This window comes from Salmo trutta, chromosome 17, assembly GCF_901001165.1.
Source record: "Salmo trutta chromosome 17, fSalTru1.1, whole genome shotgun sequence".
Classification (NCBI taxonomy): domain Eukaryota; kingdom Metazoa; phylum Chordata; class Actinopteri; order Salmoniformes; family Salmonidae; genus Salmo; species Salmo trutta.
Window position 1 is genome coordinate 17,466,493 of NC_042973.1, and position 21,764 is coordinate 17,488,256.

General features: G+C 42.9%; 1 protein-coding gene and 1 non-coding gene across 3 annotated transcripts in view; one reads left to right on the plus strand and one right to left on the minus strand.

Annotated features, from left to right (window-relative positions):
- Nucleotides 1-21,764, plus strand: part of si:ch1073-396h14.1 (disintegrin and metalloproteinase domain-containing protein 10) — a 58,266-nt gene that overhangs the window by 17,328 nt on the left and 19,174 nt on the right. For both annotated transcript variants that reach the window (XM_029695955.1, XM_029695954.1), the window contains exons 5-8: nucleotides 403-488; nucleotides 2,022-2,144; nucleotides 11,171-11,263; nucleotides 11,528-11,696. In XM_029695955.1, the coding sequence (XP_029551815.1) occupies nucleotides 403-488; nucleotides 2,022-2,144; nucleotides 11,171-11,263; nucleotides 11,528-11,696 (471 nt within the window). The remainder of the gene's footprint in view (nucleotides 1-402; nucleotides 489-2,021; nucleotides 2,145-11,170; nucleotides 11,264-11,527; nucleotides 11,697-21,764) is intronic.
- Nucleotides 11,985-12,058, minus strand: trnaa-ugc (transfer RNA alanine (anticodon UGC)). The gene has a single exon. It is a non-coding gene; the product is annotated as a tRNA-Ala (tRNA).

A 21,764-nucleotide genomic window follows, 5' to 3' on the forward strand; every position in this document is an offset into this window, starting at 1 on the left:
CAGTCCCTTCAGAAAGTATTCACACCTCTTGACTTTTTTCACATTTTGTGTTACATCCTGAATTTAAAATAGATTCAATTGAGTATTTTGATCACTTGCCTTCACAATACCCCATAACGTCAATGTGGAATTATGTTTTTAGGGTTGAATACTTATTGACTCAAGACATTTTAGCTTCTATTTTTTTATTTAAAAAAGAAATAATGATAATATACCACTTTGACATTACGGGATATTGTGTGTAGGCCAGTGACACAAAAATCTAAATTGACTCCATTTTAGATTTCGGGCTATAACGACAAAATTGGAAATATTCAAGGGGTTTGAATACTTGCTGAGGACACTATGTGTATGCTTTTCCAGGGTGTGTTTACATATGTGTGTGTGTTTATCCACATACAGATGTTCCTCCCATGGGAAGCAGTCGTGACGGGTTCTGTGGTGCAGAACGTCTGCAGCGCCTTGCCCAAAGCCTCAGACCCAATCAGGTAGTCCAGGCCAGACATCTCATACATACACACACACACACTAAGTACACCTGAAAAGAGACACCTCCCTGTCCTACTTTCTGTTTTTGTCCTCAATCTTGCTTACCATTTTCTCATCTGTGAAACCATAATTGTAATTGGCTTCTGAACCCTTTGATAACCAGAACTAACTAAAAGATCCCAGAAATGTTCCATAGACACAAAAAGCTTATTTCCCTCAAATGTTGTGCACAAATGTGTTTATATCCCTGTTAGTGAGCATTTCTCCTTTGCCAAGATAATCAATCCACCTGACAGGTGCTGATTAAACATCATGATCATTACACAGGTGCACCATAAAAGGCCACTCTAAAATGTTCACTTATGTCATACAACACAATGCCACAAATGTCTCAAGTTGAGGGAGCGTGCATTTGGGATGCTGACTGCAGGAATGTCCATCAGAGCTGTTGTCAGAGATTTTAATGTTAATTTCTCTACCATAAGCAACCAAAAACGTTGTTTTAGAGAATTTGGCAGTACGTCCTACCGGCTTCACTACCGCAGACACAGCGTCCATGTACAGCATCCTGTGGGCAAGCGGTTTGCTGATGCCAACATTGTGAACAGAGCGCCACAAGGTGACAGTGGGGTTATGGTTTGGGCAGGCATAAACTATGACCAATGAACACAATTGCATTTTATCGATGGCAATTTGAATGCACAGAACTACTGTGACGAGATCCTGAGGCCCGTTGTGAGGCCCATTTCTTTTAAGGTACTGTATGTGTGACCAACAGATGCAAATCTTTATTCCCAGTCATGTGAAATCCATAGATTAGGATTCATTTATTTCAATTGACTGATTTCCTCATATGAACTGTAACTCAGTAACATCTTAGGAATGTTTGCATGTCGCGTTTATATTTTTGTTGAGTATATATATTGTTCTTTAGCGCCATAATAAGCTACCCTGTGAACTGATTCAATAAACAGCCTGCATGGCTTTGCGTGCCAGCTCCACGTATTTCCTCAATCTATTGTAGACAGGCAGGCCATTGTCTCTGAGACGTGAGGCTAATTGGTTTGTGGTCCCTACATCTTGATCAACAATGGATACAGGGACAATTGAACATGTACAGAACATCATGTATAGTTATTTATTTATAGCCACTTGTTTGGAAACATACAGAATTTCCTTTATTTTGAGATTAGCTGTAAAATGTATCAAGCAGATGTTTTTGCCTGAGGAACTTTCCATCCTGCCGACCCTGTTCACCCTCCCTCAGACACTTTCCCACAGGTGAGTGGCCCTGAGGTCACACTCTGTCTATGTGGTCATGCTAGAAAGGATGAAAATTGGATTTTAACCACAAACCTTAGCTTTACCCAACAGGGTGTGTGTTATTGGTGAATAACCACACATTTGTGGTAGTGTGAGAATGCAAAAGGCCATAAAACTAAATAACTCATGAATGGTTTTGACTAGCTTCCTATTTTGTCATTTTGATCATGTCTATCGCTAGTGACTACTGTCTCATGTGACATTCACAGGAAGTTCCAGTGTCCAGGTCGAAGAGAACATTGAACCAGTCTAAAACCAGCTGTCTACTCCATCTCCATGCTGACCACTTCTACTACAGGAAGTTCAAGAGTGTCGAGGCTGTTGTGGCTCAGGTGACTGGTCGTAAGAAAAAAGCCAAATAGATGGTCTGTATGATATTGGATGCCTTTTAAAATAAATGATCCATGTCTATGGGTATGTAAGGGGCCTTCTTGTGCTTGTCCTTTCAGCCCAGTGGCCAAATACTACTTTCTGAAGTTTGTACCCCAAATTTCCATTTATGGAATGGAGAGTTTTATTGTATTTTTGGACGGATAACCAACCCCCGCCCTTTCCGCGTGCCATTTGTGAGTTCCTTCGATGGGAAGGGTCGGGGCCCAGGGTGTCTGCCAAAAATGACCTGTTCTATGTTTCAGGACCCAGAGAACATGCAGTACTTTTGAAATCCTAGCATGCTTGATGCAGTCATTATGTAACATTGGTATGTCAGAGATATTGCATCAGGATTTCCCTCAGTTCCCTCAGTAATCCTGTCCGCTCTATTTACTAACTTTGTTCTCGGAAATCGCATTCAGAACTGGAGATACTACTCAATATTGGACACATCTGGACAAAAGTTCACTGACTTGTTTTGGGTAATTTTCTCTTGCCGTTTAGTCATTTGGTTTAACCATTGTCCAGCATATTTAAATTGTCTATCAGAACTTCTTATCAGGATGTTACGGTTTGTTGTTGTCGCAGTTATTACTCTGAATTGTTCTAACTTGATAACTCTAGATCTTTTGGATCTGAACTGTCTGTCAAACATGTTATTTACAGCCATGCACCACACCCTAATAGGGGATGCCCCCCCCCCACAAAAAAGCCATATTACAACCTGTGTTGTGATAATTGAGTTGTTTGCTCTATAACCTGTTAATTCATATGCCTTGAGACTGTGATATATAGGCCTAAAGGCTGAGACAATAAAGGCTGAGACAATATTTATTCTGTCACAGTGGCAGAATAAATTCAACCACACTTTTGTTTTATCACAAAATTGGATAGCAACCTCTGTCTGGTGAAGTCCACAAAGCATATTGCATATAACAGACAGTTACATGAACAGCAGCATGGTCAAGCAAGTTAATGTTTCCAACATTTTCAGACCACTAAACAACTATTGATTTAGAACCACAGAGAGTTACCGCAAGTCACAAAGAAACAGGGGCTGCCTCCACTAATCCAGCACCAATTCAACTTCAACAGAATCAAATCACCTCTGCTTAGTCTGATACATTGACAACTAAAACATTTACATTTTAGTCATTTAGCAGACGCTCTTATCCAGAGCGACTTACAGTAGTGAATGCATACATTTCATACAATTTCATACATATCATACATTTTATTCTGTGCTGGCACCCCGTGGGAATCAAACCCACAACCCTGGTGTTGCAAACACCATGCTCTACTAACTGAGCTACAGGGAAGGCTATAAAAGACTCCATAAACAATTTACTCCAATCAATGTAAGCTAAATATGATGTGGCTGTCCATGGTTCTGATTTGTGTGTGTGTGCACGCTAAAAACATGTTGACTCGCCGTACTTGTAGAGAAATGCCAATGCCATCCTCTCTTTCATGTTGACGAAACGGTCTATCACTCCGTCATACAGTAAACGCTTTTATTTTTTGTTCTAGGCTACCTGGCTAAAATGCTTGCTCGCTAGCCTAACTTCCTTTCATGGGCAACGTTAGCTAGTTAACATTATGCTTTTACATCTAGCTACATATTGAACTTCCATTCTCTCAGGCCAGGGGCACAACAATGTATGAATTAATGGTTGGATCAGAATTCGCCATTATACTGTAATCATTGGCCAGAACGGAGAATTAAGTAAAACCACAAGTCCAAATCCATATGTCCATCCATGGCTAATTTAGGAAAGGGACAATTTTAGCTAGCTAGCTAGCCAGACACCAGAGGACAATACAACGAGATGCTGTCAATGACGTATCAACTTTATTTGTCACATGCGCCGAATACAACAAAGTGTAGACCTTACCGTGAAATGCTTACTTACAAGCCCAGTGCAGTTCAAGAAGAGCTAAGAAAATATTTACCAAATAAACTAAAGTAAAAAATAAACTAAAAAAATTATGAAAAGTAACAAATACATAACAATAATGAGGCTATATACAGGGGTTACCGGTACCGAGTCAGTGTGTGGGGGTACAGGTTAGTTGAGGTAGTTTGTACATGTAGGTAGGGGTGATGTGACTATGCATAGATAATAAACAGCAAGTAGCAGCAGTGTACAAAACAAATGGGGGGAGGGGAGGGGGGGTCAATGTAATAGTCCAGTGGCCATTTTATTAATGTTCAGCAGTCTTATGGCTTGGGGGTAGCTGTTAAGGAGCCTTTTGGTCCTAGACTCCGCGCTCTGGTACCGCTTGCCGTGCGGTAGCAGAGAAAACAGTCTATGGCCCAAGTGATGTACTGGGCTGTACGCACTACCCTCTGTAGTGCCTTAGTCAGATGCCGAGCAGTTGCCATACCAGGCGGTGATGCAACCGGTCAGGATGCTCTTGATGGTGGAGCTGTAGAACTTTTTGAGGATCTGGGGACCGATGCCAAATCTTTTCAGTCTCCTGAGGGGGAAAAGGGTTTGTCGTGCCCTCATCACGACTATCTTGGTGTGTTTGGACCATGATAATTCGTTGGTGATGTGGACAGCAAGGAACTTGAAACTCTCGACCCGCTCCACTACAGCCCCGTCGATGTTAATGGGGGCCTGTTCGACCGCCTTTTCCTGTAGTCCACGATCAGCTCCTTTGTCTTGCTCACACTGAGGGAGACGTTGTTGTCCTGGTACCATACTGCCAGGTCTCTAACCTCCTCCATATAGGCTGTCTCATCATTGTCTGTGATCAGGCCTACCGCTGTTGTGTCATCAGCAAACTTAATGATTGTGTTGGAGTCGTGTTTGGCCATGCAGTCGTGGGTGAACAGGGAGTACAGGAGGGGACTAAGTTCACACACCTGAAGGGCCCTGTGTTGAGGATCACCGTGGCAGACGTGTTGTTGCCTACCCTTACCACCTGGGGGCGGCCCATCAGGAAGTCCAGGATCCCGTTGCAGAGGGAGGTGTTTAGTCCCTGGGTCCTTAGCTCAGTGATGAGCTTTGTGGTTACTATGGTGTTGAACCATGAGCTGTAGTCAATGAACAGCATTCTCACATAGGTGTTCCTTTTGTCCATGTGGGAAAGGGCAGTGTGGAGTGCGATTGATATTGCATCATCTGTGGATCTGTTGGGGCGGTATGCGAATTGGAGTAGGTCTAGGGTATCCTGGAGGATGCTGTTGATGTGAGCCATGACCAGCCTTTCAAAGCACTTCATGGCTACCGATCTGCATGATACGAGACGGTAATCATTTAGGCAGGTTACCTTTGTTTCCTTGGGCACAAGGACTATGGTGGTATGCTTGAAACATGTAAGTACTGCAGACTCAGTCAGGGAGAGGTTGAAAATGTCAGTGAAGACACTTGCCAGTTGGTCCACGCATGCCTTGAGTACACGTCCTGGTAATCCATCTGGCCCCACGGCTTTGTGAATGTTGACCTGTTTAAAGGTCTTGCTCACATCGGCTACCGAGCGCGTTATCACACAGTCATCCAGAACAGCTGGTGCTCTCGTATGCTCTCAATGCGATTTGATAGGAGAGACGCCAAATCCAAGCTGGCTTCCCTTGACACTTTTTTTGGTGTCCAGGACCATTCACAGTTGAGCACGCTCAGTTTAGCTCAAAGCTGATTGGCTTATTTTGTATACTTTTTTTGTCAAGAGAGCCCAAATGCTTGCTGGCTTCCCTTGCATTCAAAGCTACGGGCGGCAACAATGTCAAACTAATTTGTACCAGACAGCATCAGATATATGGCCTACACGTAGAGAGACAAAGGGCCACTGTTTCGCTTGCTCGGGTGTCTTCTCCTGTGAGATACATTCAGCCTCTTGCGAATTGAAGTAAAATTATGAAACAGAGAGAGAAAAAAAGTTATTTTGTTGTTTTTTTCTTGGTGATTTTTTTGGGGAAGCCTGGTTTCCCTTGGCATCCATGAATACACACCACTGACCATTAGCGGCCACTAAATTTGCCTAAGAAGAGCAAACAAAAGAAACCCCCCCACCAAACTTAACAGGAAACAAACCAAAAAGTGGAGAAAAATGAAAACAGGGAAGATCAGATAAAGGATTGTCTTTCTAGAATTCAAATAGGGAAAGCCAAATAATACTGATGACCTTCCACATCTCTCAAGACAACTGGAACACTGGGCCAGTCACTCTTAAATAGCACCTGGGCCAGCACAGGTGAAACACCTTCCCACTAACGAGATGGAAACCAGCACAGGTGCAGCACATATTGACTAATGAGGTGACACCAAATGGTGCTTCCAACGTGCTAACGAGCTATACGTGCCGCAAGTCCAGCCTCAAAACATAAATGGAAAAAACAAAATCTGTAACATCGGGACATTGGATTAAGTTATCCTAAATATTTTGATGTAATTTTGTTAAAACACTCCTGGTCCAGACTTAACTCAGATTGTGGATAAATATTTTTTTCCTCTTTCTATCTGTAAAATAGTAAATACATATGTGAAATGCATTTTTTTATTAAAAAGAAAAAGTAATGTTGTATAATATCAACAATTCTCTCTGGGCAAGTCTCAAGAATATAACCACACAATATTTGGTGAATTTAGACGCTTCTGAAGCTGAGGAAAATTAATTGGTGTCTGGGAAGAGTCTGACTTTTGGGAAATGGTACCCTGAATTTATACTACCAAATGCTAAACATCTTTTTAGATCCAATCACCATCTCTTCAAAGTTATAACATATTGTTCAGTTTGTTACATTCTCTATGAAATGGACTTTTAAATGTAGTGAGCTTTGGATGTATGGATGTATGTCAATTTTAAAGTGGTTAAAATTAATGCCATTTTTATGACGGGAGAATGATAAACTAAAGAAAAAATATATTTTCCTCAATATTTTGACATTTTTATGTTTACTTTTTGAAAATACTAACATAATGGGCCAAAATACCAACAAATCTAAAAATTGATAGGTAGATACAAAAATGTCATTTCAGCCTAGTTCCTGCCCTTAATTCAGAAGACTATTATTCTTTTCAAATCTTTACAATACATAATACATGTATTTGCATTTATTATGGATCCACATTAGTTGCTCTTCCTGGGGTCCAGCAAAATTAAAGCAGTTATATACAATAAAAACAACAACATTACATTACATTTCACAACAGATGTCACAACACATTAAGTGTGTGCCCTCAGGCAGCTACTCTACTACCACATATCTACAACACAAAATCTATGTGTGTTTATAGTGCGTATGTTATCGTGTGTGTGTATGCGTGTGCCTGTGTGTGTGTCTTCACAGTTCGCATAAGGTGTATTTTTATCTGTTTTTTTAAATCAAATTTTACTGCTTGCATGAGTTACTTGATGTGGAATAGAGTTCCATGTAGTCATGGCTCTATGTAGTACTGTGAGTCTCGCATAGTCTGTTCTGGACATGTGGACTGTGAAGAGACCTCTGGTGGCATGTCTTGTGGTGTATGCATGGGTGTCTGAGCTGTGTGCTAGTAGTTTAAACAGACAGCTCGGTGTATTCAACATGTCAATACTTCTCGCAAATACAAGTAATGATGAAGTCGATCTCTCCTCTACTTTTAGCCAGGAGAGATTGACATACATACTCTCAGCTGCCAACGTGCGTAAATCCACCGCATAGTCTGCCACACTGCGGGAGTTTTGCCAAAGCTGGAGTAACTTCCGGGCAGCCTCTCTCCTGGACAATGGAGCATTGAAAACTTTCTTCACCTCCACCACAAACTCCTCCAGACTGAAGCATACGGCCAACTGTTGTTCCCATACTGCTGTAGCCCAGGCGAGAGCCCTCCCGGACATCAGCGTGATGAGGTACGCTATCTTAGAGCTGTCTGAGGGGAAGGAGGAAGGCTGCAGCTCGATGATGAGGGAACACTGAGCGAGAAACGCCCGACAGGTGCCCGACTGACCCGACAAGTGTCCGACTCTCTTGACGAACAAAACGAACTGGCATCAGACAAACAGAGAACACAGGTATAAAGACACTGGCGATAATGGGGAAGATGTGCCATGCCTGGAGAGGGGTGGAGACAAGCACAAAGACAGGTGAAACAGATCAGCGTGTGACAGTTAGAGAAGCTTCCATTGAAGAACACTCTCTGCGTTCTATTGGATAAATAACTAACCAACCATGTGATTGCAGGTGATGTAAAGCCATAGCACGTGAGTTTCTTCAATAACAATTTCTGATCAATAACATCAAAAGTTAGAATAGTAAAAGTTGGCGCACGTAAAAGCGAAGTGCATAAGGGATGTACCAAAACACCTTGATATAGGGGTGGCACATGCAAGCATATGAGGAAATGTGGAAAGGACGGAAGAAATTATACAGTAAAACCTGCAAAAGGGCTGATGTAAACCAGAGAAAAAACACACTCACCTCCCCTGTGTCCAATGTAAAAAACACACAGCCCTCCACAAAGCAAAATTAAAACTTAGAACAACCCTCCCCTATTTTGGACCACCCCGCCATGATTGGTAAGTTAGTCTAGCCAATTATCTAAACTTGTAGTAATCATGTCTGAATACTGACCGAGCACTCAGGGCAGGTGCCCTCACTCTCACTCAGATATCATTAACATGGCCTAAGTCATGGCAAAATGTGTAGAATTGTAAGAAATTATCTTTAAAACTGCAAACATTTCTCTCCACCCTATGGCAAAATGTGTAGAATTGCAGGTAATTAGCTTTCAAACATAAATTGTTCTCTCAAAATGAGTGGAATTGCATGAAGTGTTATAAAATTGCAAAAATGCACTGTATCTCCACCCCATGGCAAAATGTGTAGAACTGAAAAAAACTTGCTTTAAAACTGCGAATAAGTATCTCTTCTCTATGGTAAAATGAGTAGAACTGCATGAAATGTGTTATAAATTTGCTAAATTCTCTCCCCGCCCCCATGGCAAAATGTGTAGAACTGCAGAGAACATGCTTTAACACGGCAGCATTTCTTAAATGTAGGTGTTCCAAAAGGTTCACATTAGTGGTTTGCGGGCTATGCGTGGAAGCCTGGAGATGATAAATGTGTTTATGTTCATTAACAGTCAATTACCGTGAGACCAGCAGTTATTTGCATGACAGTTACTGGCTGACAAAATGTCATGACCGCTATAGCCCTAATCCTAATAGTATTTCATGTTATCAGGATTAATTAGATTTAATAAAATATAAATGTCAACAACAATTCAATGCTGCTATTCAGTCAGATGACTGGATTAAACAGATTATTAAGGAGACACATTGGAATTCCATTTGGTATGTACTATATGAGTCAATTAATTCGCTCTTTATGTTAAACTTTTGTAAAAGGCCAGAGTCATCGTATTTGGGGGTGGTTATGCAGTCAGTGCCTGCAGAAAAACACCTCTATGCCAACTTCAAAGCCCTCTCCTCTCTTGACCACACAGCTGCTGTGGCATTACACTGGGAAGGATTAGGAGAGAGCTGTCAGGGTGACATAGGTGCCAAGAGGGTGTGCCAGTCGTAAGCTCTAACTACCCCACCTGGCTAAATTAACCCAATGCTGAGGGCATATCAACACAGGTTTAAGTGCCATTTGGATGCCTTCTATCTCTTCTGTGCCAGCTACACCCATCGGTATGTAGTAACACCATGGCCATGCCCAGCACTGTTACTATGGCAGCAGGGGCTGCCAAGATGGCTGCAGCCAAGTCTTTGACACCGGTAGTGAGTAATGTGACTTTGAGCCTTCATGCCCATGACACAGGTCCAGTCCCATAGACATGTAGTGAACTCTGGCATAACTGGTGGACCGATTGGGTCAAAGGCTCAACGTGACCTCCCGCCAACCAGCCTGCCTGTCCACCCACCGCTTGCCTACTTGCTGGGATGCTGTACACTATACTGTATGAAAAACTACTAGGCCTATGCGTAGTTTATCTTTGGAGTAAACTAGGTTTGCGAAGGTCTGACCACCTCTGCTATGAAGTCACACAGGACCATTCCAGTCCAGAGGAAATAGGACGTCCGCTCAGCAGACCTGGGTTCAAATACTATTTCAGGCACTTCAATCACTTTTCAATACTTTAAGAACAAGTATTCAGATAACCTTTATATGAAAAACAAGTAGTTGAATATTGGAATGTATTTGGGAATGCACTTGGAAAGTATTTGAAAATGCAAAAATACACTGACTCAAATACACTCCCATGCATTTAACCCAGGTATTTTAAAATAGTATTTGAAATAAGTATTTGAAAATACTTGCAAATACAATTTAGTTGACCAAATAACCATTTAAATACTCAAATGAAAGTACTTGTTTTGGCTGTGTTTTTTTAGAATAAACAATTACACAGAACATTGTATTTAAATAACAAATACTCTGAACCCAGGTCTGTCACTCAGTAAGTGAATGTGATCTCCCTGCCAGCTTTAATGGCACATGGCAGCCACGCCATCTGCTCCTGTCTTCTCACCTCTCCTGATTTATGTTTTCCATGGCGCTTGTTGTGGCCACTGGATGTCTTTATTTTTAAAACAAGCATTGTAAATGATGCACTGATGTCATCTGCGTGTAAATATGACTCTTGTTGTCACTGGTGACCGACCCCATTCTCACAGGACAGAGACGAGGCTGCTGTCTCCTCACTCCGAAGCATAAATATTTATGGAAAGTTCACACTGTGCGTCGTTGTTGTTTGCAGAAGAAAAGTGATTCTATACTATGTTCTGTAGGAACTGGTTAGCATGTGACTGGTTTGCATGTGTAAGGTATGCAGGGTACAATGTCACCAGTCTCACCCACACTGAAAATACAGTGGATTAAATAGCTTTGTGGAGTAGATTATGAATTGTATTAATGCCATATCCACTGTTCTGCAATGACTCTCCTCAAGCAGCGAAGAAGAATGTCCTCTATAGAGAAGCAGTGTATATAACACTGTGAGCTGTTTTATGAGAATCTTCTCCCTCTTTTGTCTGTGTCCTCCTGTCCTAGGTTGCCTCCTACGTGAGGGCGGTGAATGATATTTATGACAAGGCCGACTTTGACGGTCTCAAGCTAATCAACTTCAAAGTAAAATCACTCAGTGTAAGAACTCCACTCATTCACAATGGCTGCAATGTTCCGTGTTTCAAGGCTTATCCACTTTAGATGTGCTGATACTACAGTATGATTACCCCTAAGTTAATCAAGCTAAGCTAGCAACTTGATATGTGCAATTCACAAACTAGTTATGTTTTCCCTTTCTTTCTCTCCTTCTTGGACTCAAAGGCTCCTTTATGGGTGATTTTGGGAAGAGCTATTATAGAAATAATGCAGCATCCTCAGATGCTGCCAATGTGTCTCCTATAGGTCATGAGAGAGGAGGACGAGACCAACCCCTTGAATCGGCCCTTCCTCGGCCCAGAGAAGCTGCTCAGTCTGTTCTCTGAGAGTAACTGGGGAAACTACTGTCTGTCCTACCTGCTGACCAACAGGGACTACAGTGGAGTGCTGGGGCTGGCCTGGGAGGGCAAGACAGGTGAGAGGCAGGTTCTGGAAAGCAATAGAGACACACACATGGACACAAGCATAAAAACAGCCCTGCTACCGTCCTAAACACTACCGCATTGCACACACATACAAACCCACACATTCCTGAACTTTGACTGCGCCTCAATCACAGCCGCATCTCCAATCAAAGTTGCGTGTCCAATGTCTTCTCTAGAAGCCAAAATCTCAACTGACATTTCCATTTTAGTAGACGCTCTTATCCAGAGCGACTTACAGTAGTGAATGAATACTTTTCCTATATATTTTTTTCCGTACTGGTCCCCTGTGGGAATCGAACCCACAACCCTGGCGTTGCAAACACCATGCTCTACCAACTGAGCCACAAGGGACCTTTCCACATCTGATATGCGTCTTGTTTTACCTAACTGAAACAAATAATCTTTGCAAAACACCTCAGGAATGTCATCAATGAAACACACAGTGCTGCAATTCTAGGGACAATGTGACAAAGCCTTCTCTGTTTTATTATTGATGTATGTGAGGAAGGGGGGCCCTGTTCCCACAGGGGGTGGAGCACCTTGGGTGTTTCCATCACATCGTTAGCTGGGCCGCCTTTGATTGGCTGATCAGAGGGGAGTGAGAGAGAGACTTTCATGCGTCCTATGCGACCTCCTCTCTCCCCCTCCCCCTTTATGGTTCTATAAACCCTGTTGAACCCGCTGAACCCTGAAGGGAATGAGGGCACTATGAGCAAAGCAAAACACACAACCCAAGACACACACACACACACACACACACACTGCCTTGCACCAGACTGAAATCAGACTCACATCACTGTAGTAGGACTCGCACGGTCCGGTCGCATCACTTCACCACCTAGACTTTTGCTGCTTACAGTTTTTTCTCAATTGCGTTCAACCAGTTTTTGTAACAATGTGGTGGATTTAAAAAACAATTGTCCACAAGACACAGAACTCTGTGGCCTTTTGCAAAACAGTAATTGTAGTTGCCTTCTCAAAACATAAATACATTCATCAAAACTATATTATACGGAAAAAAATGTGCCTGCAAAAAGATTAACTTATCTCCTGAGTCCAAGCAGGCAAAACAGAAAGTTAGTCTGTCTTTTAAAAATCCCAGTAGATACATTTTGATCATCATGATTTAGTGACTGCAAAGAATTTTCTTTGCAGTCACTAAATCATCACATCAAATCAAATTTTATTAGTCACGTGCCGAATACAATAAGAATAAGAAATAAAAGTAACACGTAATTAACTAGCAGCAGTAAAATAACAATAGCGAGACTATATACAGGGCGGTACTGGTACAGAGTCAATGTGCGGGGGCACCGGTTAGTCAATGTAATATGTACATGTAGGTAGAGTTATTAAAGTGACTATGCATAGATGATCACAACAGGTAGCAGCAGTGTAAAAGAGGGGGGTGGTGCAAATAGTCTGAGTAGCCATTTGATTAGATGTTCAGGAATCTTATGGCTTGGGGGTAGAAGCTGTTTAGAAGCCTATGGTACCGCTTGCCGTGCGGTAGCAGAGAGAACAGTCTATGACTAGGGTGGCTTGGAGTCTTTGACAATTTTTAGGGCCTTCCTCTGACACAGCCTGGTACAGAGGTCCTGGGTGGCAGGAAGATTTGCCCCAGTGATGTACTGGGCCGTACGCACTACCCACTGTAGCGCCTTGCGGTTGGAGGCCGAGCAGTTGCCATACCAGGCAGTGATGCAACCAGTCAGGATGCTCTCGATGGTGCAGCTGTAGAACTTTTTGAGGATCTGTGGACCCATGCCAAATCTTTTCAGTCTCCTGAGGGGGAATAGGTTTTGTCGTGCCCTCTTCACGACTGTCTTGGTGTGCTTGGACCATGTTAGTTTGTTGGTGATGTGGACACCAAGAAACTTGAAGCTCTCAACCTGCTCCATTACAGCCCCGTCGATGAGAATGGGGGCATGCCTGGTCCTCTTTTTCCTGTAGTCCACAATCATCTCCTTTTTCTTGATCATGTTGAGTAAGAGGTTGTTGTTCTGGAACCACACTGCCAGGTCTCTGACCTCCTTCCTATAGGATGTTTCTTCGTTGTCGGTGATCAGGCCTACCACTGTTGTGTCATCGGTAAACTTAATGCTGGTGTTGGAGTTGTGCCTGACCGTGCAGTCATGAGTGAACAGGGAATCCAGGAGGGGACGGAGCACACACCCCTGAGGGGCCCCCGTGTTGAGGATCAGCGTGGCGGGTGTGTTGTTACCTAACCTTGCCACCTGGGGGCTGCTTGTCAGGAAGTCCAGGATCCAGTTTCAGAGGGAGGTGTTTAGTCCCAGGGTCCTTAGCTTATTGATGAGCTTTGAGAGCACTATGGTGTTGAACGCAGAGCTGTAGTCAATGAATAGCATTCTCACATAGGTGTTCATTTTGTCCAGGTGGGAAAGGGCAGTGTGGAGTACAATAGAGATGGCATCATCTGTGGAACTGTTAGGGCGGTATGCAAATTGGAGTGGGTCTAGGGTTTCTGGGATAATGGTGTTGATGTGAGCCATGACCAGCCTTTCAAAGCACCTCATGGCTACAGGCATGAGTGCTATGGGTCGATAATCATTTAGGCAGGTTACCTTAGTGTTCTTGGGCACAGGGACTATGTTGGTCTGCTTGAAACATGTTGGTATTACAGACTCGGACAGGGAGAGATTGAAAATGTCAGTGAAGACACTTGCCAGTTGGTCAGCACATGCTCGCAGTACACGTCCTGGTAATCCGTCTGGCCCTGCGGCCTTGTGAATGTTGACCGGTTTAAAGGTCTTACTCACATTGGCTGCGGAGAGCGTGATCACACAGTCTTCCGGAACAGCTGGTGCTCTCATGCATGTTTCAGTGTTACTTGCCTCGAAGCGAGCATAGAAGTAGTTTAGCTTGTCTGGTACGATCGTGTCACTGGGCAGCTCTCGGCTGTACATCCTTTTGTAGTCTGTAATGGTTTGCAAGCCCTGCAACATCCGACAAGCGTCAGAGCCGGTGTAGTACGATACGTTCTTAGTCCTGTATTGACGCTTGCCTGTTTGGTGGTTTGTCGGAGGGCATAGCGGTATTTCTCATAAGCTTTCGGGCTAAAGTCCCGCTCCTTGAAAGCAGCAGCTCTAGCCTTCAGCTCAGAGTGGATGTTGCTTGTAAATCCATGGCTTCTGGTTAGGGTATGTTCGTATGGTTACTATGGGGCCGACATCATCGATGCACTTATTGATGAAGCCAATAACTGATGTGGTGTACTCCTCAATGCCATCGGAGGAATCCCGGAACATATTCCAGTCTGTGCTAGCAAAACAGTCCTGTAGCTTTGCATCTGCTTCATCTGACCCCTTTTTTATTGATCGAGTCACTGCTTCCTGCTTTAATTTTTGCTTGTAAGCAGGAATCAGGAGGATAGAATTATGGTCAGATTTTCCAAATGGAGGGCGAGGGAGAGCTTTGCATGCGTCTCTGTGTGTGAAGTAAAGGTGGTCCAGAGTTTTTTTCCCCTCTGGTTGTACATTTAACATGCTGATAGAAATTTGGTAAGACCGATTTAAGTTTCCCTGCATTAAAGTCCCAGGCCACTAGGAGCGGCGCCTTTATGTGAGTGTTTTCCTGTTTGCTTATGGTGGAATACAGCTCATTGAGTGTTGTCTGAGTGCCAGCATCAGTCTGTGGTGGTATGTAGACAGCTACAAGAAATACAGATGAAAATTCTCTCGGTAGATAGAGTGGTCTACAGCTTATCATGAGATACTCTACCTCAGGCGAGCAAAACCTTGAGACTTCCTTCGATATCGTGCACCAGCTGTTATTTACAAAAATACATCGTCGACCGCCACTTGTCTTACGAGACGCCGCTGTTCTATCCTGCCGATACAGCGTATAACCAGTATGTTGATAATGTCGTCGTTCAGCCACGACTTGGTGAAGCACAAGATATTACAGTTTTGAATGTCCCGTTGGTAGTTTAATCTTCCGCGTAGGTCATCGATTTTATTTTCCAAAAATTGCACGTTTGCTAGCAGAATGGAAGGCAGTGGGAGTTTATTCGATTGCCTACGAATTCTCAGAAGGCAGCCCGCCCGCCCACCGGACTCTTTTTCTCCGCCTTCTCCGCCTTCTCTTCACGCAAATAATATGATGATCAAAATTGGAAGTACAACTATCCAAAGGTGCAGAATTATGGGCAATTACTATACTTTTGTGCACCAAACAATTTCATACAATTTCATACACAAAATAAATAAATAATAATAAGCACATTTTGTTCAGGATTCATTCATTGGTATCATCACAATCCAATTCCATGTATTCAGTACGAAGGTTGGTTTGCTAATTGTTTTGTAGATTTTCCATTGGTGCACAGAAATATAATCCACAATACAAATAAGGAAAGGTTAATACAAAGGAAGAAATCAACTGATATTAATGTATAGGCTTAAATCCACACCAAAGAAAAGCTCTAAAATGGAAGGTCACAATGTTGGAGATGATGACTTAGGAGTCACCCAAAGTAACGTAGAAGTAACCCAACTTCCTTGCCTATATCTTCCATATATTGTACATGGTATGACACTGTTGGGAGGATTTAGGAAGGTGAAGTTTTCTGTCTCCTAGAGATGAATGTACATTGGTGTCGAAAAGTGCAAATCAATCCCAGAACAACAGCAAGGGACCTTGTGAAGATGCTGGAGGAAACAGGTACAAAACTATCTATATCAACAGTAAAACGAGTCCTATATCGACATAACCTGAATGGCCACTCAGCAAGGAAGAAGCCACTGCTCCAAAACCACCATAAAAAAGCCAGACTATGGTTTGCAACTGCACATGGGGACAAAGATATTACTTTTTGGAGAAATGTCCTCTGGTCTGATGAAACAAAAATATAACTGTTTGGCTATAGTTTCTGTACAGCTGATGTAAGAAGGGCTTTATAAATACATTTGATTGATTGATTGATTGAATGACCATCATTATGTTTGGAGGAAACAGGGGGAGGCTTGCAAGCCGAAGAACACCATCCCAACCGTGAAGCATGAGAGTGGCAGCATCATCTTGTGGGGGTGCTTCGCTGCAGGAGGGACTGGTGCACTTCAGAAAATAGATGGCAACATGAGGAGGAAAATTATGTGGATATATTGAAGCAACATCTCAAGACATCAGTCAGGAAGTTAAAGCTTGGTCGCAAATGGGTCTTCCAAATGGACAATGAACCCAAGCATACTTCCAAAGTTGTGGCAAAATGGCTTAAGGACCCTGACCTCAGTCCCATAGAAAATATGTGGGCAAAACTGAAAAAGCGTGTGAGCAAGGAGGCCTACAAACCTGACTAAGTTACACCAGCTCTGTCAGGAGGAATGGGCCAAAATTCACCCAACTTATTGTGGGAAGCTTGTGGAAGGCTACCCATAATGTTTGACCCAAGTTAAACAATTTAAAGACAATGCTACCAAATACTAATTGAGTGTATGTAAACTTCTGACCCACTGGGAATGTGATGAAAGAAATAAAAGCTGAAATAAATCATTCTCTCTGCTATTATTCTGACATTTCACATTCTTAAAATAAAATGGTGATCCTAACTGACCAATGACAGGGAATTTTTACTAGCATTAAATGCCAGGAATTGTGGAAAACTGAGTTTAAATGTATTTGGCTAAAGTGTATGTAAACTTCCTGACTTCAACTGTATAGGAGAACTTTGGATTTCACCCCCCATCTCAAAATAGAATGTTCTTTACCGTTTGGACATTTTTTACAGAGTGCTCTTCTTTCAAATCAAATCAAATCAAATGTATTTATATAGCCCTTCTTACATCAGCTGATATCTCAAAGTGCTGTACAGAAACCCAGCCTAAAACCCCAAACAGCAAGCAATGCAGGTGTAGAAGCACGGTGGCTTGGAAAAACTCCCTAGAAAGGCCAAAACCTAGGAAGAAACCTAGAGAGGAACCAGGCTATGAGGGGTGGCCAGTCCTCTTCTGGCTGTGCCGGGTGGAGATTATAACAGCACATGGCCAAGATGTTCAAATGTTCATAAATGACCAGCATGGTCAAATAATAATAATCACAGTAGTTGTCGAGGGTGCAACAAGTCAGCACCTCAGGAGTAAATGTCAGTTGGCTTTTCATAGCCGATCATTGAGAGTATGTCTACCGCTCCTGCTGTCTAGAGAGTTGAAAACAGCAGGTCTGGGACAGGTAGCACGTCCGGTGAACAGGTCAGGGTTCCATAGCCGCAGGCAGAACAGTTGAAACTGGAGCAGCAGCACGGCCAGGTGGACTGGGGACAGCAAGGAGTCATCATGCCAGGTAGTCCTGAGGCATGGTCCTAGGGCTCAGGTCCTCCAAGAGAGAGAGAAAGAAAGAAAGAAAGAGAGAATTAGAGAGAGCATACTTAAATTCACATAGGACACCGGATAAGACAGGCGAAATACTCCAGATATAACAGACTGACCCTAGCCCACCGACACATAAACTACTGCAGCATAAATACTGGAGGCTGAGACAGGAGGGGTCGGGAGACACTGTGGCCCCATCCAATGATACCCCCGGACAGGACCAAACAGGCAGGATATAACCCCATCCACTTTGCCAAAGCACAGTCCCCACACCACTAGAGGGATATCTTCAAACACCAACTTACCATCCTGAGACAAGGCCGAGTATAGCCCACAAAGATCTCCGCCACGGCACAACTCAAGAGGGGGCGCCAACCCGGACAGGAAGACCACGTCAGTGACTCAACCCACTCAAGTGACGCACCCCTCCTAGGGACGGCATGGAAGAAGACCAGTAAGCCAGTGACTCAGCCCCTGTAATAGGGTTAGAGGCAGAGAATCCCAGTGGAGAGAGGGGAACCGGCCAGGCAGAGACCGCAAGGGCGGTTCGTTGCTCCAGAGCCTTTCTGTTCACCTTCACACTCCTGGGCCAGACTACACTCAATCATAGGACCTACTGAAGAGATGAGTCTTCAGTAAAGACTTAAAGGTTGAGACCGAGTCTGCATCTCTCACATGGGTAGGCAGACCATTCCATAAAAATTGAGCTCTATAGGAGAAAGCCATGCCTCCAGCTGTTTGCTTAGAAATTCTAGGGACAATTAGGAGGCCTGCGTCTTGTGACCGTAGCGTACGTGTAGGTATGTATGGCAGGACCAAATCGAAAAGATAGGTAGGAGCAAGCTTTGTAGGTTAGCAGTAAAACCTTGAAATCAGCCCTTGCCTTAAAAGGAAGCCAGTGTAGGGAGGCTTGCAATGGAATAATATGATCAAATTTTTTGGTTCTAGTGAGGATTCTAGCAGCCGTATTTAGCACTAACTGAAGTTTATTTAGTGCTTTATCCGGGTAGCCGGAAAGTAGAGCATTGCAGAAGTCCAACATAGAAGTAACAAAAGCATGGATGAATTTTTCTGCATCATTTTTGGACAGAAAGTTTCAGATTTTTGCAATGTTACGTAGATGGAAAAAAGGTGTCCTTGAAACAGTCTTGATATGTTCTTCAAAAGAGAGATCAGGATCCAGAGTAACGCCGAGGTCCTTCAGTTTTATTTGAGACGACTGTACAACCATCAAGATTAACTGTCAGATTCAACAGAAGATCTCTTTGTTTCTTGGGATTTAGAACAAGCATCTCTGTTTTGTCCGAGTTTAAAAGTAGAACGTTTGCTGCCATCCACTTCCTTATGTCTGAAACAGGCTTCTAGCGAGGGCAATTTTGGGGCTGTGAAATTAAACATTATGTTTTCGAATGATATCCCCAAGAGGTAAAATATATAGTGAAAAAAATAGTGGTCCAAAAACAGAACCTTGAGGAACACCGACATTTTCAGTTGATTTGTCAGAGGACAAACCATTTACAGAGACAAACTGATATCTTTCCGACAGATATGATCTAAACCAGGTCAGAACTTGTCCATGTAGACCAATACGGGTTTCCAATCTCTCCAAAAGAATGTGGTGATCGATGGTATCAAAAGCAGCACTAAGATCTAGGAGCACGAGGACAGATGCAGAGCCTCGGTCTGATGCCATTAAAAGGTAATTTATCACCTTCACAAGTGCATTCTCAGTGCTATGATGGGGTCTAAAACCAGACTGAAGCGTTTCGTGTACATTGTTTGTCTTCAGGAAGGCAGTGAGTTGCTGCGCAACAGCTTTTTCAATTTTTTTTGAGAGGAATGGAAGATTCGATATAGGCCGATAGTTTTTTATATTTTCTGGGTCAAGATTTGGCTTTTTCAAGAGAGGCTTTATTACTTCCACTTTTAGTGAGTTTGGTACACATCCGGTGGATAGAGAGACGTTTATTATGTTCAACATAGGAGGGCCAAGCACAGGAAGCAGCTCTTTCAGTAGTTTAGTTGGAATAGGGTCCAGTATGCAGCTTGAAGATTTAGAGGCCATGATTATTTTCATCATTGTGTCAAGAGATATAGTACTAAAACACTTTAGTGTGTCCCTTGATCCTAGGTCCTGGCAGAGTTGTGCAGACTTAGGACTACGGCGGTTTGGAGGAATTCGTAGATTTAAAGAGGAGTCCGTAATTTGCTTTCTAATGATCATGATCTTTTCCTCAAAGAAGTTCATGAATTTATTACTGCTGAAGTGAAAGCCATCCTCTCTTGGGGAATGCTGCTTTTTAGTTAGCTTTGCGACAGTATCAAAAATAAATTTGCGATTGTTCTTATTTTCCTCAATTAAGTTGGAAAAAGAGGATGATCGAGCAGCAGTGAGGACTCTTCGATACTGCATGGTACTGTCTTTCCAAGCTAGTTGGACACTTCCAGTTTGGTGTGGCGCAATTTCCGTTCCAATTTTCTGGAAGCTTGCTTCAGAGCTCGTGTATTTTATGTATACCAGGGAGCTAGTTTCTTATGACAAATGTTTTTAGTTTTTAGGGGTGCAACTTAAATTGAACTCAACTTAAATTGAGTTCCTCAGTTAGGTGGTTAACTGATTTTTGTCCTCTGACGTCCTTGGGTAGGCAGAGGGAGTCTGGAAGGGCATCAAGGAATCTTTGGGTTGTCTGAGAATTTATAGCACGACCTTTGATGCTCCTTGGTTGGGGTCTGAGCAGATTATTTGTTGCGATTGCAAACATAATAAAATGGTGGTCCGATAGTCCAGGATTATGGGGAAAAACATTAAGATCCACAACATTTATTCCACGGGACAAAACTAGGTCCAGAGTATGACTGTGGCAGTGAGTAGGTCTAGAGACATGCTGAACAAAACCCACTGAGTCGATGATGGCTCCGAAAGCCTTTTGGAGTGGGTCTCTGGACTTTTCCATGTGAATATTAAAGTCACCAAAAATTTGAATATTATCTGCTATGACTACAATGTCCAATAGGAATTCAGGGAACTTAGTGTATATGGCCGAGGAGGCCTGTAAACAGTAGCTATAAAAAGTGATTGAGTAGGCTGCATAGATTTTATGACTAGAAGCTCAAAAGACGAAAACGTCATTGTTTTTTTTGTAAATTGAAATTTGCTATCGTAAATGTTAGCAACACCTCCGCCTTTGCGGGATGCAGGGGGGATATGGTCACTAGTGTAACCAGGAGGTGAGGCCTCATTTAACACAGTAAAATCATCAGGCTTAAGCCATGTTTCAGTCAGGCCAATCACATCAAGATTATGATCAGTGATTAGTTCATTGACTATATCTGCCTTTGAAATGAGGGATCTAACATTAAGTAGCCCTATTTTGAGATGTGAGGTATCACGATCTCTTTCTATAATGGCAGGAATGGAGGAGGTCTTTATTCTAGTGAGATTGCTAAGGCGAACAGCGCCATGTTTAGTTTTGCCCAACCTAGGTCGAGGCACAGACACAGTCTCAATGGGGATAGCTGAGCTGACTACACTGACTGTGCTAGTGGCAGACTCCACTAAGCTGGCAGGCTGGCTAACAGCCTGCTGCCTGGCCTGCACCCTATTTCATCGCTTTCGCCATGCAATGCGCCTAGCAAAAGTCATTGCAGTCCTCGTTATGAAATTATGAACTTTACTCTGTAAATCTAAAAATAACCATATACACATATTGTTTAAAGCAAATCAAATATTGC